The sequence below is a fragment of the Camarhynchus parvulus genome, chromosome 2 (assembly GCF_901933205.1).
Source record: "Camarhynchus parvulus chromosome 2, STF_HiC, whole genome shotgun sequence".
Taxonomy (NCBI): Eukaryota; Metazoa; Chordata; class Aves; order Passeriformes; family Thraupidae; genus Camarhynchus; species Camarhynchus parvulus.
The window spans coordinates 24,104,896-24,122,178 of record NC_044572.1 but is presented as its reverse complement, the minus strand read 5'-3'; the positions used below and the strand labels follow the sequence as shown (position 1 = coordinate 24,122,178).

The 17,283-nt window shown below is 39.8% G+C and overlaps 1 protein-coding gene across 2 annotated transcripts in view; it reads left to right on the top strand.

Moving 5' to 3' along the window:
- Positions 1-17,283, top strand: part of CALCR (calcitonin receptor) — a 157,287-nt gene that overhangs the window by 78,828 nt on the left and 61,176 nt on the right. The window contains exon 2 of one of the 2 annotated variants that reach the window (XM_030944012.1): positions 9,189-9,273. In XM_030944012.1, coding sequence (XP_030799872.1) covers positions 9,226-9,273 — 48 coding nt within the window. In that variant the 5' untranslated portion in view covers positions 9,189-9,225. Of the gene's footprint in view, positions 1-9,185; positions 9,274-17,283 lie in introns of both variants that reach the window. The other variant, XM_030944011.1, reaches the window with a different exon arrangement.

Below are 17,283 nucleotides of genomic sequence, written 5' to 3'. Positions count from 1 at the left end.
TAAATGTATGTCATGTGTATTTGATTTAAAACAATCTATTCACAGTACTTTTCACACTTTATATGACTTATGTAAAAACATTGACATAATAAGAACTTATAATATTTTTCTTGATTTTTTGCCCAGCCCATAAAATATTCACTTGCTTCTAATAATTTATAGGAATGTATGCTTAGGATAAAAAAAAAAAAAGACCAGTGGGAGTTTGCCTGGGGAAGAATTGAATGGAAAACTGAGAGGGAACTGGCTGAAAAAAAATATTAAATAACTATTTTTCTTTGCAGTATGTTCTGCAACAAAAAGAAAAATTTTTAACAAAAAACTTAATATGTCAAATCAAGAAAGTATTGACCAAAACATGTGTTGATTCAAGAGGGAAGAATGTTATGTATGAGGTTACATTTATCTCATTATTTGAAGATTCTTCCAGGGTGATACAGAAAGAATTTGGTAATTGGAAAAATTACCTTACATTCACCTCTTACCCTGCAATTTTTCTTAGTTCTCCTTAACTCTTTATGTATGCTTCCAAAGTCCATCCTGGTCTGCCTTGTCATTGTATTCTTGCTCCACTGAACTCAAGTATTTGTTAGAGTAGTTTTAAATACATTGACAGGCATGTTTGGTGTGTAAGGTCTTGGCTGTAGGTACAGTACAGTTGGGATGGTGTTCCAGCTAAAGTTACAATCCAACCATGGATATGGCTTTTTTCTTAACTCAAAAGTTTTTACTGGAACTGTATAGGATGTTTCAGTTTCTTTAGCAATGTATATTTAGCTGTACCCGTACAATTCTCCTTCTAAATTATACTAATATTAATCTTACCCACAAAGGTGATAAGGACTGTGAAAGCTGTATTCCCTGTTAAAATATCATATATAGAGAGAATAATTCTAAATTTCTGCTTTAATTTTGCACGCTATGTTAAAGATTTTAGTCTGACATAAATGTATGCAATTCTTTTGAAATCTTTGTTTTACAGCAGGGTAATATTCATCCCAAGCTTTTGTCTGTGTCCAAGCTGCACTGTCTTCAAGAGTAGATAATTGCATATTTTCTTATTGTGCAAGCACTGCTGCAAAGTCCTCCACAAATTGCAAGCACTTTTCAAAAGACATTTCACAGCTGGGCCTAAAAGGCTAAAATTATACTGTGCTGCTGGGTGACATGCTAAGCCAGAGATTCATAATGATGCAGCAAAATGTCAAGGAAGTGTTCTGCTTTGAGGAACGTTCAATGATGAACCAGGCATTCCTGCATTGTGCTTGCTTTCAATGTGGACCAGTGGTCAAATCTGCTTCATTCAGTCCCACTCTTCCAGCACTCCGAATAACAGGAATGCTCTGCTATAGATTTTATTCCTCTGCTTTGCTACACAGCTTTCTGCTTTTTTCTCCTTCTTTGTTCCACAGATTGGAAATATTTGATTTTAACATGGTAACATTTCCCAGCACTTAGCAAGTTTTTTAAAATATTGCTGTTTTTATCCTATTATCTATTACTGAAAGCAGAGCTGGTAAAATCCTGAGTGTCACTTCAGAATTGTAAGGTTTGCATTTAACTTCAGTATTTCAAATTTGATTGTAAGGACTAAAAAAATTTAAAGCCTTCATCATCAGTATGCACATTGTGACATGACAATTGTATCCTGGGCTGTGTCTAAAGCAGCAAGGCAAGTCGATCGAGGGAGGGGATTTGGCTCCTCTGCTTGCTCTGGTGAGACTCCACCTGGAGTGCTGCACCCAGCTCTGGGGACCCCAGCATAAGAAGGATGTGGACCTGTTGGAATGAGTTCAGAGAAGGATATGAAGATGATCATAGAGCTGGAGCTGTCTCCTATGAAAAAAACCTGAAAGACCTGGATGTCTTGAGCCTGGAGGAGAGAGGGCTCTAGGGAGACCTTGTCGTAGCCTTTCAGTCGCTAACAGGCACTTAGAAGAAAGGTAGGGAAAAGTTTTCACCAGAGTCTGTAGTCACAGGAAAAGATCAATGGTTTTAAACTGAAAGAAGGTGGATTTTGACTGTATATTAGGAAGAATTTTTAGAGTGAGGGAGATGAAACCCTGGAACAAGCTGCCCAGAAGTTTTGGATGCCCCATCCCCCAAAGTGTTCAAGATCAGGCTGGATGGGGCCCTGAGCAACTTGGACTAGTGAAGGGTGTCCCTGCCCATGGCAGAGGGGTTTTGACCTAGATTATATTTAAAGGTCCCTTCCAGCCCAAACCACTCTATGATACTTTGATGGGTGCTAAGAGCCTGATGTAATTCTTATGTGAGCAATCATTGTTTTGTAAAAGTGAGATTATTTCAAGAGTGCATCCTCTGAATAGTGATAGAAGGCAATGAACTCATTTTCCAGAGTCTCTGTGGTGTGATCCACTGTCTGTCCTGCATTTTGGCTGAAGTAAAAGCATAATTGCATGTTGTTGTTTCTTCTTTCACTGCAAAAGCATGAAAGTAACTTTTCTTTTAATTTCAATTCCACAAAAGCTTAAACTGATCTATGCAGAGGCAGATGGGCTGTTATTATTCACCATCTCCTCCATCTCTAAGCCTCCTCCTTTAGCCACTATTTGTATGTCCAGAGCCTGTGGTGCAAAGGCATAAAACCTTCCCCCTCAGGCACTATTTCTGGGTAAAACAGTATGATACTGCCAAATTCAGAGAAATGCAGCAAGGTACAGAGGGTCCTGTAGATGCCAAACTCCAGAATTGCTTGGTATGCAGCTCTTCACGTAATGCTGTTAACATTTTGGGCTAAAACACTTCACAGAAGACATTTGCAAAAGACTAAAACTAAGTTTTTTGAAACTAATTACCCAGTCTGGTTTGTGTAAGTATTCCAAGCTTTTTCTGCCAACAAATCTGCTGATATACTTTGCTAGTCTCTTCCTGAAATTTTCTTTGCTTTTACTTGCAACCTCATAAAACCCCTTGTCCAACAGCCAAGAGGGTCATTAACAATGTCTTCCTAAGCTCTGAAGAAGTAGGGGGCTTTTTTTTGGCTACTGACAAGCAGTAGGCATCATCCTCAATTTACAGTCATTAGAGGATGCAGAAGCACTACACCCACCCATATCTACATGTAATATAAATGGGATTTGTATCAGTGCTCAGCCAGATACCTCAGCACTCCCCTCCTAAGTTATGCCCTGGCAGGTGGAAGAAATCGGCTCCTCTAACTCCTTTGATGCTTTATTATTCAAAGTTAATTTATTGGCTTTTTTTGGTGGTGATGGGGGGTGTTTGTTTGTTTTGTTGGGGGTTTTTTTGTTTGTTTGTTTGTTTGGTTTTTTGTTTTGGTTTTGGTTTTGGTTTTTTTGGTTTTTTGGGGTTTTTTTTGTCAAAGTATATTTTTCTGTGTTGTATTACCCAGTGTAAGGCTTTCTTAGACTGGGTAATACAACAATACATTAAACTTCTTCCCTTCCATCTTCAGTATCCTCACTGGTGTGTATGATCACATTGGCTGCTCAGATATGTAATGTGGGGGCTTAGAAAACTTTGTGATTACCTTAAAAATAGAGACAGACAATTCTGTAGCTAGTTTCTTCCTATTTTCATCTGGTTTGTTGGAAAGGATTTGGTTAAAGGGAAACCTAAGGTAAAATAACCCCTTTTTGTTGAATACTTTTAAATGGAAAAAATGAAGTACCAAGTGTTGCAGCTCCCAGGTAATCCAAATGAATCAACAAAGCAGAGTTATTTGGTCATTTCCTCTGTGTAAACCTGAAATTGCCTATTTGCCATGGCTGATAGTTTCAGTTTGTTAACATAGCACATACTCATGATGCAGTTCACAATCTCCACCAGGCAAGCTAATGGAAACTGTGATCTCTTACAGTAACAACGGAGTAGTCATCACCCAATTTAGCATTTGGGTCTTCAAGAATCCCAAAATGAATGAGTTAAGCTGCAAGTGTCCTAGATACCTGCAGTTTTAATGTTGCAATGTCTTTATGTGCCTGACACCAGAAACTGAGAATGTGGAATTTTAATTTCTCAGGGGATTCCTGTATGAAAAGGAAGGTTAGACAAAACACTGAGGTATTGTACAAAGATAAGCCACAGGGAGTACAGGAGTAGAAGACAGTAGCTACCTCTCCTGCCTTGCCTCATCTCCCTGGACACCTGACTAGAGGCTGTAAGGAGACCTGTCTCTCTGCCTGGGACTGATGGTCACCAGTTTTTGGCATATGAGAAATAGCTAAGTAGCAATCACAAATTCTATTGGAACTACCAAGAGATCCTGGTGCCACTAAAGCCATTTCAAGACTATTGCAGGCTAATGGCTAAAGAATGTTCTGGAGAAAGAGGAGGGACTGGCTCTACTCCCATCTCAGGCATGGGGATTAAACTCCTGGCATTTCTTCTCCTGATGGGGTTGTAGCTATAATTCTGGTCTGCACCTGGGATTGTAGAAGGGTGATAGCTTGCTCCTAGCTCAAAGCAGCAGCCTAAATTAGGAACCCAGGAGTAAAATGTCCCACTGGGAGTGAGGGGATAATTTTAATACTTTCCTCAAAACTGTCTGCATGTTTGCCTACACACACCAACCTGCAACCTCCTCCCTGGATCCAAAATCCTTACACACTCAGCAGCAGGATCTGCTGGCCTGTCTGTGCCTTGCTTAGTGGTGTCTGCCCAGTGTTTCCCAGTCCAGGGTTAATGCAGGCAGAGCAGGTTGGTGTCTTCTGTGCTGAGTGGCAAGGCACTCCCCAGGAGGGTCTGCAAGCCTTATCTAAATAAGGAAGCAGAGAGACCTTGTGGTTTGAGGTGTGTATCCAGCTAGTCACCCTGAGAAAGCGGCATGGGGTGGAAAAGAAGCTCCCAAAGAAACTTGCAGCCTAGTAGGAACGTTGCAAGTGACATTTCAAAAATTCTGAGTATAATGAACACACTGAGAAAGAGATTTTTGCATTACACTTCTGACCTTAACCACAACTCCTCAAATTCCTATTTTGAAAACCATTTCTTTATCTAAAGGTATGTTAACAGTATTGTGAAAGATGGCACTGCAGATTTATCAGAGCAGAATAATTAAAGAAGTTTTTTCCAGTCTTTCTTTCTTTCTTTCTTTCTTTCTTTCTTTCTTTCTTTCTTTCTTTCTTTCTTTCTTTCTTTCTTTCTTTCTTTCTTTCTTTCTTTCTTTCTTTCTTTCTTTCTTTCTTTCTTTCTTTCTTTCTCTTTCTTTCTTTCTTTCTTTTCTCTTCCTTCCTTCCTTCCTTCCTTCCTTCCTTCCTTCCTTCCTTCCTTCCTTCCTTCCTTCCTTCCTTCCTTCCTTCCTTCCTTTTCTTCAGAACATGGCAGAGAATTGTTGCTCTACTGCCTTCTTTTAAATCTTCCTCTTACACCCTTCTATCTGACTAAATCTGACTTCTCTTGTTGTGCAAATGGCTGTGCAGGGAGGGCTGTCCCATTTTCTGGATAAGGTAACTATAATTGAAGACCTGTTCAGCACAGTATTACACCTGTAGACATCTGGACAGAGAAAAAAGAGATGTTATCACTGAGTAGGATGCTGTGTTCATCTTCAGATAAGTTTCAGGTGTAATCTCAAGGTGTCTGTAGTATTACTATTACAGCTGAAGCAGGATGAATACCTTAGCACAAAATGAGCTACATAAATGCTACTTTTGCAAAGAAAGAAAGAACAATATTCTAGTTTAAGTAGCAGTCAGGAATGTCATATGTAACTTTTATAAGAAACAGGGACTGAAGAATTAATACAATCATAGAAAAGTACTGGGCTTTAGCAATGTGCTTATGATTAATCCCTAAATATGAATATTCTAAAATTGAAATGCATGCAGCATGTTGTACTAACTTAACACTGAATAAGTACATCACTGGACTTAGGGAAAAAGGCTAAATATTATAGGAACAGGAATCAGCATAGCACCTAAAACCTGCTTGGGAACTTCAGCAAAGGAAACAAATTTTTGTGTAAGTTTATACTGTATTACATTGCCATAATAATCATTCTTCTATAAGCTCCAGTGATCCCAAGAACTATCAGTACATTACCTATAATTCCTGTTGTTTATGGTCATAAGCATCATCTCAGGAAAAACTCATGCATACCTTAAAGCATCTGCAAAACCTGTTCTTAAAACAGCTTGAAATATTATTGTTTCTCCATCTGTAATTGTAAAAAAGAAAATAATTTAAAACGCCATTTAAATAGATTTTAAAATTGTGCAGCTGAAAGCTAATTTCCTGACCTCTTCATAGTGTGGCCCTATAGTGTGGCTGTGGAGTTAGCACAAGTCAGGTGTCCTGAGCAGCCAGGAGAAGGCATGGAGAGCCTCCTGTGGGTACTGCCATGGGAGCCCATGTGTGCTTGAGTCACGGTGTGAGCACACACTGGGGAGCAGACTCGTTTCTGGTTCCACCCTCTGTTCCTGACAGCACAGCTCCAGAGCTGTCCAGCCTTCCTCCAGCTGCAAGCATGCTGCCCATGGGCTGTAGTGTCCATGTGAAAAGGTGATCCCTCTAACACAAAAGACCAAAAACAGCAGGCACTTGAGCATTCTGCTTTGCACATCCCAGCTTGTCTGGCATGTCACACCTGCACCTGGATCACTGGAGATGGGGTCAGAGTCATAGAGGTGTTGGTTTGTTCCTCCGTCTGGAGGCTGCCAGGGTCCATCTCCTGGGGTTCCCCTTGTGTGAATCTTTCTGCCTCCCTGTTGTTTCTACCCTGCCCATTGACCAACACTTTGTTTTGCATGTATCTTTTAATTTCAATGAGATCATCATCCTTGATCCAGTACTGATGCCAACCTGTGTGCTGTAGTGGTATGGGCCAGTCTTAAAGTAAAAAAAAATTATTCTTAGTCTAGGACTTTATAGTTTGATAGTTAAAATAGTGTTGTTCAACTATTCTTGAAATTTTTGTCAGATGAAAAGATTTCTGTGAAAAAGACAAAAAAGGTGCTGGATTTTATCTAGCATGTCAGCGATTCCTGTGGTTACAACTGGCTAAAATGAAAATGATTAGAAATAAATAGACCAGCTAAGATTCAGCATGGGAAATAGTTCTTACTCATTTACTCATATGTAGTCATCATCATATGGTGCAGTCATTTTAGTTAACATAAGGGAAAAGATTTACCTGCATCTACAGCTGTAACCCAGCCTGCTGCTGCAGGCACTCTTGGCACAAAGTGCAGGAAAAGCAAACATATAGCAGGTAAATTCAGCTAATTTTGATCTTATGCTTGCTAGGTCACAGGATTGTGTTAATCTCTGTGCCATTGGTAGGAACTGTTGTGCATTTTAAAGCTGTTGGCAGTTTGTAAGACAAAGTGCTCCCTTTACCTACTTGATACAAAATCCTTACAGATGCAGCAGAAATTATGATGACAACAAGAACAGAGGCACCCACTAGACTGGCTTTACACCATGCTGCAGAACACTTTGCAGTACAGTGTGTAACTGGATGAACACCATACTCGTGCTCATACTCACTGTACAGCCGTCCAAGAGACATTGTTTATATGTTATTCATTAATCTTTATTGTCAGTTTGAACCAATACAGAATGCAGGAAAGAGCCTGGAAAAATATGCAGAAAATTCCAGGCATTTTTCTCTGATCTAGATGTCCAGTTTTTGCTTCAATTGAGGTGTCTACCGTGAATAATCAAATGCAAATTTGTGGCCCACAGTGTAACTGCGCATTATTTCTGGCTCTTTTGCATCTTGCATTACATCTGAGTCAGCAGAATGGTTCTAGGAAGATTCAGACAGTAATAAGACTACTTCCTATTAGAAACAAATCCTCTGAGCCCTCTTTGCCATCACTTTATGTTTTATGTAATCTCAGTGACACAGGACTGCAACATGTGCTACATTGAAGTGGAAGTGCCACATCTTTATTACATTTTGACATTACATATTTCTGCTTTAGATGAAGACAATATTTCATTTCCCCTCTGAAAATGGGTGCCCTTCCAGACCATTTAAAGATGGGAAAAGCTGTTACAATGCTGTTGCTGAGACAAATGTTACACAAGTCATTGTAATATTCACTGCATGTCAACTAGACTGAGCACCTAAGTCCCTGTGCCTTTTTCTCATTAAATTCATGGGTTTCAAATGTGTAGGGTGCTCACAGGATTGTTTGTCCAGGTAGAAAACACCTAACTTCTAGTTTTTAAGCTGTCTGAAAAATGAAGGTGTCACACAGTCACTGTGTTACTGTGACTGAAGGTCATCACAGCCACATGTCCTGTGTTGCTCAGCACATGCACCACGAGTGGTCTGTGACACATCAGAAGGCACAATGTGCTTTGACAAAAGCTGCATTTCTCATTTAATACAGAACTTACATTTTTTTAGAACTTAAAATAATATGTTTATGCAGAGAGCTTTGTTTTCTTGAACTCCCACAACTGTGAAGCAATAAGACTATACCTGGTGGCCCCTGGATATTTTTTCCAGTTAGGCCAGAGAAGTGTTGATGTAGGAAAAACCCAGAAAACCAAAAAGCTGCTGATCCAGTTCCCTACAAACCTGTGGAGTCGTGTCCATGCTCTGCCTCCCCAGTGCTCTGTGCTGAAGCAGTCATGCTTGATGGCCTGAGGCTTTCACTGCTGTGTGTCTATCCCCAGCCCAGCCACCCAGCTGCATCCTGCAGCGTGCAATCCCACTGTTCTGTTCCCAGGTTCTCTTTTCCTGCCTACGGGCTTGTTCACCTGGCTAGAGATTACTCAAAGTCTGGCTTTCCCTAGCCCCACAAACAAGTCTTTTGAACTGCTATTACACTTATTTGCAAACTGGATCTTTCTGGGTTTTGCAAGTCAGGTTTAAAATATCCAGATTGTTCATTGGTCTGCAGCTCTATATTAGGTTAGAAGCAGCTGAAAAATGACAACCAAGGTAGCCTCAGCTGGCAAAGACACAAGGTTTAAACTGGGTCGGCTGCTGGTGACCCAGTAACATGGAGATGTACCCCACACTAGCTGTACTCACCAGCAGAGATCCACAAAGGAAACTAAATTTAAAGTGTATCAACCTCCAAGTAGACGAAATTTGAGCACATGTAAGGCTGGGGGTGCTCAAACAGCCACACACAGAGAGTCTAGGTTAAGTCTAAAAACATGTTCATACACAAAGACAAGGGATTTATCGTAAAAGGAAAAGTCCAATAATGCTTGTATTTTTGTTGTTTAATTCCCAGAAGGGTCATCTACAACGTGTCTCTCCAAGAAGACTCCACAATGAAAAAAACAACCCAGAGTTGCTTCTTACTCATCATCCTTCTAACTGTAAGTACAAGTAAGGAAGTTTCCTTACTAATAAATTTCAAAAGAAGATTAATTAGATTATCTAATAGAAGTTTGAACTTGAAAACATTGTTTCTTGGTGAGACAGAACTGCAAGTCTGAAGAGTGTTATGCATAAGACTTTTCATTTCTGTGTTTCACAGGCTACAGCATGTCATGGGTACATGTGTGTTTGAAAATTGCCCTTAATGTTGTTCTGTGAGACAAACTGACTTTTTAAATAGTGATGGATTTTAACAGTTTATAGTTGATCTGCTATTAGAAAAGCAACCAAAATCAAAAATAATCTTACAAATCTATTTATTAGTTCAAATGTTATTTTCAACTGTTTCATATCAACATTACGTTTATTTTAATGTAAGCAACATGGTTGAGTAATTTTTGTTCTAAACATGTAGTAAATTCATTTCTGCCTGACTAAATACATCTTGCATAAATTGAATCCTTTTGCTGAACTTTACTTGTGAAACCTCAAATTATTTATTGATCATCATAAAATCATAGACATTACAGGCAGGCAGAATTGAGAATACTGCCCAGAGCCGAAGTTACAGAATGATCAGCATATGTCTGAATGATGCTACTGGGAACAAGCACTTCACTACCCTGGTGTGGTACAAGTAATTTGCATGATGCCTGCCATCTTATTCCCCATCTAACTCTAGCTCTGTGCTCCTGAAGAAAGCTTTCTTCTTCTTCTTCTTCTTCTTCTTCTTCTTCTTCTTCTTCTTCTTCTTCTTCTTCTTCTTCTTCTTCTTCTTCTTCTTCTTCTTCTTCTTCTTCTTCTTCGTCGCGTCTTCTTCTTCTTCATCATCTTCTTCTTCTTCGTTGTCTTCTTCTTCTTCTTCTTCTTCTTCTTTGTCGTCTTCTTGTGTTTTGTTGGTTAGCTTCTCCTGCCCCTCTACTTCTCATTTTCAACATCGGAATGTGAAATATCTCTGTGCATCTCCTCATCAAATCCTGTGTCATAGAAGCAAAAGAAACTCACATGCTGTAGAAAATATGTTGGAGACCATAAGTAACTGCTCTACCCGGTTTACTTATTGGGTTGTAACCTCTCCTCCCAGCCTAGCAGAGTTTGTCCACAACGCTGTTTGCCACTGTAATTTATATAGATAAAAAGGGAAAGGAAAGTAGAGAATGATGGATAGAAGGAGGTTAAAAGAAAATGATTAAATGAGTTCATGGAGAATCCAGGAGAACAGAGAAGAACACATTACTTCAGTAAACTATCGAATTCATGGTTCAGGATTAAGATCCTCCATCAAAGAAGAGCTGAAGAGATGGAGAAATAATTGGAGAGTTAATACATTTCTGTTAACTTGGTCCCAGAAGAATTTGTCCAGAACTAGTTAATGATTTGAGGAATAATCTCCATGCATGAGAGCAGTCTTCTACTCTGAGGTACATCAGAGTATTCTGGCATTTGTGACCATTTGAGTTGGCTGTTCTACCTATCCTACAAGGGTGCATGTGACAATGTGTGGCTATGAAATCACCCGTGGTCAGAAATGTCTGTAACAAAGAGCCTGAGAGAGACCAGCTTTCTTCTGGCTTGAATCCCATCTGATCTGCATAGCTTGATAGGGGTCTTGACAAAGAACAGCAATTCTTCCTATAAAAAGCCAATGCCAAATGAAGAAATAGATCCAGCTTATTTTGGTCCCAGTCAAGTGACAGGACTGTAAATATTCTGATAACTAAAATTGTCAACAACACTTCTGAGCACTTGAGATGCTTTGACCTACAGCATGGGTTTGTAGGTCAGCCCTGGAGGACTGATCCTTGCCCTGTTGTCCCCAGATCTTTTAAATCTCTCACCCATGAGAGCATGTGTGCAATGTTAGATCTGTGCTCATTCCTGCAGCTCTCCAGGGGGGGGATTTGTTTTAAAAACTCTTCAGTGGAATCTGCACATGCATTCATTTTAAATATCTTTGCACCAAAGAGCACTTAATATTCTGACCTCAATGGATAACTTAACTTACATTTTCAAGCTTCCAATCTCTGTGTGCCTTCCTTCCCCACTGCAGTGGGCATACTGTGCTCTACTTTCACATCTCTTAGGTTAATTTCCCTTTTGGTAGGGAGGAAGCCACATCACAGAAGTAGACCACAAACAAGCTTTTCTTTCCATCATGAAACTTATCCAGAAACTGCTGTGAGATCAAATATGAAAAATATTTTGCCTCAGTCATTTTTCCAAAAACTTCCCCATCTGCAGATGGTAGAAGCCATTCATTTTTTGCATTTTAATTTATGGTTTGTAATGAGTAAAGGGTGTCTCTCTTTCAAAAAGGCTCTGTTGGTTCCCACTCTGTTGGTTCTTCAAATCATTCCTTTGTTCCAAGAACTGTGAGACCTGTCATCCACTATCTGTAATTAATCATACAGTAAATACAGTAATTAAGGTGATTTGCAACACAGACAAGAGTGATTTCCCATCCTCTCCTCTACCCACCCCACAAGACACCCTCTAGATCTCCCTTCTTTGATGACTTCCATGGTTTTCTGTCATCCTATCATTTGTGACCTGAACTCCCAGTTGATCGCTGTGAGCTGTTGCAAAGCAACACAACATTTTGAGATCCTTGTTTTCTCCTCTGTGCTGTTTGCCCCACTGTAGATGCTGGTGTTTCCCCTGTGGTGGTCACCCCTATTGAGTAGGGGAGACTTTTACCTGAAATCTCTTTTCTTAGTGTAGGTGTGATTCCCTAACACAATCTCAGATCTGGAGCACACTCTGCCCTCTATATAGTTACTGCTTTGCAGAAGACTTCACAGATTCTTCTCGTATCTCTCCTTCAATATTTTGTCACAGACAAAAAATTACTGATTTGCTGTGCACAGACACTTCCTTTCCATCACCTCCTTTATACCAAGTGCTTTTGGTACCTTCTGATAGAAACCATCTCTTTTATGCATGTAATTTTTTGCACAGAATTGATAGCAATTCCATGTACAGATCCATAATAACCCATCTTTGCAAAAAAAACCCTGAAGCATGAGTTGTTCCAAAACATAATTTAGAAATACAAGCAATTCCTTACTGTCTTCCTCTTTGATGGATTCTCTTGTTTTTGGATGCAGGATAATGCATCACCTTATAGTCCTCTACTATAAAGTGGAATTCCACTAGAAAATTTAATTGCTCATTATGTCGTAGTTCACTTTAGACTGATGGTCTCTAGCTTTTTGCAACTATTGAGAGCCACAGAATGTGACTGGAATTTGTTTCCTCAAGTACATAAGCCCTGGTATGCTGGAGCAATTAGTTCATGTCCCCAGTGCACGTTTCTCTTCACAAGAAAAATGGAGCATCAGCACAGTGTACCCAGCAGCATCAAACTTCTGAGAATGAGGAAGAAGAAGAAGATTTGGGTCTCTTTCCTGTGTGACCAATCAATTTTTCAGGACATTGACAGAAGAGATTTCTATTTTCTGCTTTATTTTCTCAAGTAAGAACTGTGCCTACAAATGGCCCTGGAAATGAGGATTGATGAAGTAGCTTTTCCCACATACTCCAATTTTGTGTCCTGAGCCAACCACACACAACATGCATAGTAAGGACTAAACGGATGCTGCAGCTGAAAGCCACACTATTTTCAATTAGGCCCACTAGACCAATATTCTATTTTAAAATAAACTCATTTTGAGCAAAAAACAAATTGTGCATGTTCACTGTGTCCAAATCTGTTAAGTTGCTACCAAGCCTCAGTCACAAAGATATGCAGAGTCTGATACTTCTTTCCAACACCTGAAAGACTCGTGAATAATTCCTGTTCACAAAACATTGAAAATTAATTATATGAAAACCTAAATGTAATTTTTGCTAACTGCATAAACTGGTGTATTTCGGAATACAGTGGTAGGATATGTTCAAGCCTCCAGAACCATTAGTCAAGCACTTGCCACCATGATGGGGGAGCTGCCCATGGTGCCTCTGTTTGATCCTCACAGCTGGGAGGGCAACACACACTGGTGGAGTGGTGTGGACACAAACTTCACTGGGCTCCTGCTCCTGCTCAGCTCAGTGGCTCTCAGTGTGCATCTCTGAAACCCATGTCTGTGCAGGTACTGTGAGAACAAGCCTTTTCCTGCTCAGACAGCATCTCTTCCAGCATCTGCTCCAGAGCAGATCTCCCATGGGCTGGAAGAGCTGCTGAAAATCTGTCACAGCCTCCTTTGTCTCGCTTCTTCTGACCCTTCTTGCTGTCTGGCACCTCTGGCAGCCCAGAGTCTTTCCCAGCCTTGAATGGTGACATCCCCCTAGGCCTCATCACCTTAGACCATGCCTTTGGAAGCTGCTGTTCTGCATGCACACCTCCCTGTGTAACTATTTATGGGTTGCTTCATGCTGTAAGTATGTGCACTCAGAAGTTCAGAACGTGTTCTCACACAAGGGAAGCTCTGGAAAGCAAACTTCTGATATTTTAAAGTGGTAAGAATTAGTGTGAGTATTTGGGAGTCAAGCTGCTCATCATTTCCCAAGAACCAGGAATGCTGTACTCTGCTCTATTCACCCAGTTTCAGGGATGATCAGGACATCTTGAGTATCTTTGCTTTTTTTAAAAACAAGGCTGTTGCTATGCAGCTGATTGCAGTAGAGAGACCTCTCACAAGAGGATAATCAGGGCTGCAAGAAAATATCCATGAAGTATTCTGGATTAGCCCACAGTTTTTATCAGGCTAAAATGAAAGTAAAGCTTCTTCTGTAAGCAAATCTTGTAGAAATGGAAAAGAACTGTAAGATCTATGACTTGCTTTTCACTACAACAGCCTTGTCTTCATCTACAGCACCTGATAATCTCATACTTGTTTAAACAGCTGCCAAAATCTGCCATGTTTGTCATATGGGATCTCACTGAGATAATTACCATCCTGCTCCAACAGCGGTAGAGAATGGGAAAATTCTAACATTCAGTGATTAAGTAAAACATGTCATGTTGTAGTGTTTCCCCAAAGAAATTGCCTGCTGCTTCCTAGCATACTTCTGATGGATAGAAATGATTATGTTTACTGAATATCATATGCTAATGACCTTCTTAAGGTATCACAGTTGTTTTCTTATCTTTCCCAACGTTAGCAGTTGTGAAAAATAGTTCAAACATAATAAAAATATGAGGGGGGCTCTGCAACTCATCTAAATCATGCTGAGCTCTTCCTCTAAAATGTGATGTATTGAAGAACAGAAGTTTAGTGATCCATAAAGAGATGACTGCACACAGCAGTTTTTAAAAGAATTATACCAAATGAATGATTGAGCTGTTGAAATCAATAAAAAACAGTTAGAGCATCCAGAATTTCTACTAGCCTGAGCTCACCAATAATTCTTGCTAAATTATTATATTTAGTGGAAGAGAGGGGAAAACAAGACAGCTACAAAAGCCTTCTTTTCCTGAATGTCATATACAGTTAGTGTTAGTGTCCTGCAAGCTGCTTGATGGCAGAAGAAAAATATTTGGGGATGCTTGTTCATCGTGTCCAATATTTTGTGGGGAAGAAAAAGTGAAATACTTTTATGCTTACTTCATCTGGATTCTCCCTTGCAGAAACAGGCGCAGCCTAGCACAAGTTAACAGCAGTTACTGTTACAGAAACCAGGGCATTGTTTGTTCATTCCTGTATAGTTTAATAATGAAGCCAAATTGCTTTCTCAGAATCCTTTATTCATTCCAGGTATAAAGTGAACTTCAGCATTCCCAGCAGCCTGTTATTTCTCTTTGTAATGATAATTCACTCTCTTATGTCAGTCATTTGTCACGTGGTGGCTTGGTGGTCGTATGTATGACGTCATTTACTTGGACTTTTAGGAGTGACATCATATGTACGGCTGCTAAACTGCTGCATGGGACATCACTTAAACTGTTTTCTTCTGAAGAATTCAGTGCATTTTTAAGCAATGATCACATTGATTATTGTGAATTAATTATTTCTCCTTAATAAAGAATGTTTATAAATGAATGAGGCATTCCTTTATTGTATAAACATCATCTATATTTCCATCTGAAGTATCTGATGCATGGATGGGAAGGCTTTTTAATGTGCATTAATGAACTATGAACAATTAAAATTTGTTCCATATTTTATAGGTTCAATATTTGTAGGTAGTTGCCAGGCAAAGATTAATTGACCTTGGCTTTTTTGTGGTACAAATGTGTCTTTTAAGTCTTAATTTCTAAAATGCATTGCCATAGCAAAGAAAACATAGTAGAACAGGTGAGTCAAAATCATGAATTCCATGAGAGCTGATACACCCTTATACACAGATGTTCATGGGACACTCTCAACCTCTCCCATTAACATGATACAGACTAAACTTTCTCTCCCATGTAACCATAGCCAAGCTCCTGCTATTTTTGAAAAGAGAATAATGAGCCAGAGATGTCTTCCTGCCCCATTTGCCTTTTTCTGACTGCTATAGTAAGGAGTGAGGGAGACTAAAACAAATAATAACATCTGGCATCACAAACTGTACCAAAATTCTTGTCTGACTACAGGTATATAAAGGCTGGATCATCAGCCCACTGGACTGACTTTGGGAGGTCAAGCTTTAAATTCTGGGTGGTGGACATGGGATTCTCTTTTGGATGGTAAAATACCCAGTATTTGAAACAGGGATATGACTTCTCCACCTCCAGCAAGCCACAAAATTTATATTTCATTAATCTGCTGAAATGGTAATCTTATTTATATGGAGAAGAAAATTGTGTTCAAGCTTCCAAGGCCAGCTTTTCAGATCTAGGCAAACAAAAATGAGGAATAGCAATCAAAGGAAAGAGTAGATTTAAAGGGCATATCACAGATGACATACCTATGTATAACCCCTTAATTTGATTTCCCACACAACTTATTCAATTACATAAAAAGTGCCCAGAAAGATTTTTGGGCAATTACCTTTGAAGATCTGAGTCATTGTGTTTTATAGAAAGAAAAAGAAAAAAAGAGGAAAAAAAAAAGAATAAAAATAATTTTAGAGACTGTCCTGGTTTAGGGCAAATTTGGAAGAAAACCTTCAAAGGGGGCCCCTCCAGAAAGCAAACCCACAGAGCCCCTCTCCCCAACCAGTTCAGGAAGGATTCCTCAGAGGGAAGTGGAAAGAACCTGTTTATTTAACAAGCACAGCAGCCCCCAGCACACAAAATGAACAATACTGGATGACAAAACTCATTCACTGCTCTGAAGAGATGACAAATTCAGAAAGTCTCTCTGGTGGGTGGTCACTCTGCTGTCAGTCTCTCCAGCCCTGGGGAAGGCTGTAGAGCGGGCCCCAGCACATTGCAAAGTGTTTTCGGTGTTTCGTGGGTCCCGGTCTGGAGCAGGTTCAAATGGTGCCAAGAAAAGGGAGAGAAAAACAGCCCAGGGAAAGCTCAGACTGTCTCAGCTAGCTAAACTAACTAACTAGCTAAAAAGCAAAAGGAGTGTGGTGTTCTGGCCCGTCCATGCCCAGACAGCACAGTCCAGCCGAATGTGGAGGAGTGAGTGAGGTTGATAACAAAAACTGTGCTTCTTCTCCCCACCTTTGCTGTCAGAGCCAGCCTTGAAGGCACAGAATATAATATCCAGCATAAACAGAGCAGATGATTGAGATACAAGCATCATAAAGTAACCCTAGGACAGAGACCATTATAAATCTAATGTTATTATTCCGACTTTTATCCAAACTTGCTTTCATTTTACTGGAGGCCATCAAGTGATTTCCACTGATGAGTTTTAGTGGCACAACTCATTCATATTTTTATCTGTCTGAGTGAAATGCTGGCCTAAATGTGGGCAGTAGAAATTTGGCTGGCAATTTCAGCTGCTCCACGATTGTCTTGTGCAGGGGCAGTAGAATGGGCCTCCTGGTTACATGGCTGAGCACTCCTACATAATTTTGTACACAGTACAAGACATTTAATCTATCCACCATCACAGGTACTCTCTACCTCCAAGAATCAGAATATTCTCATTAAACTGCACCCAATAAGAGCCAACTTCTTCAGGAATTAC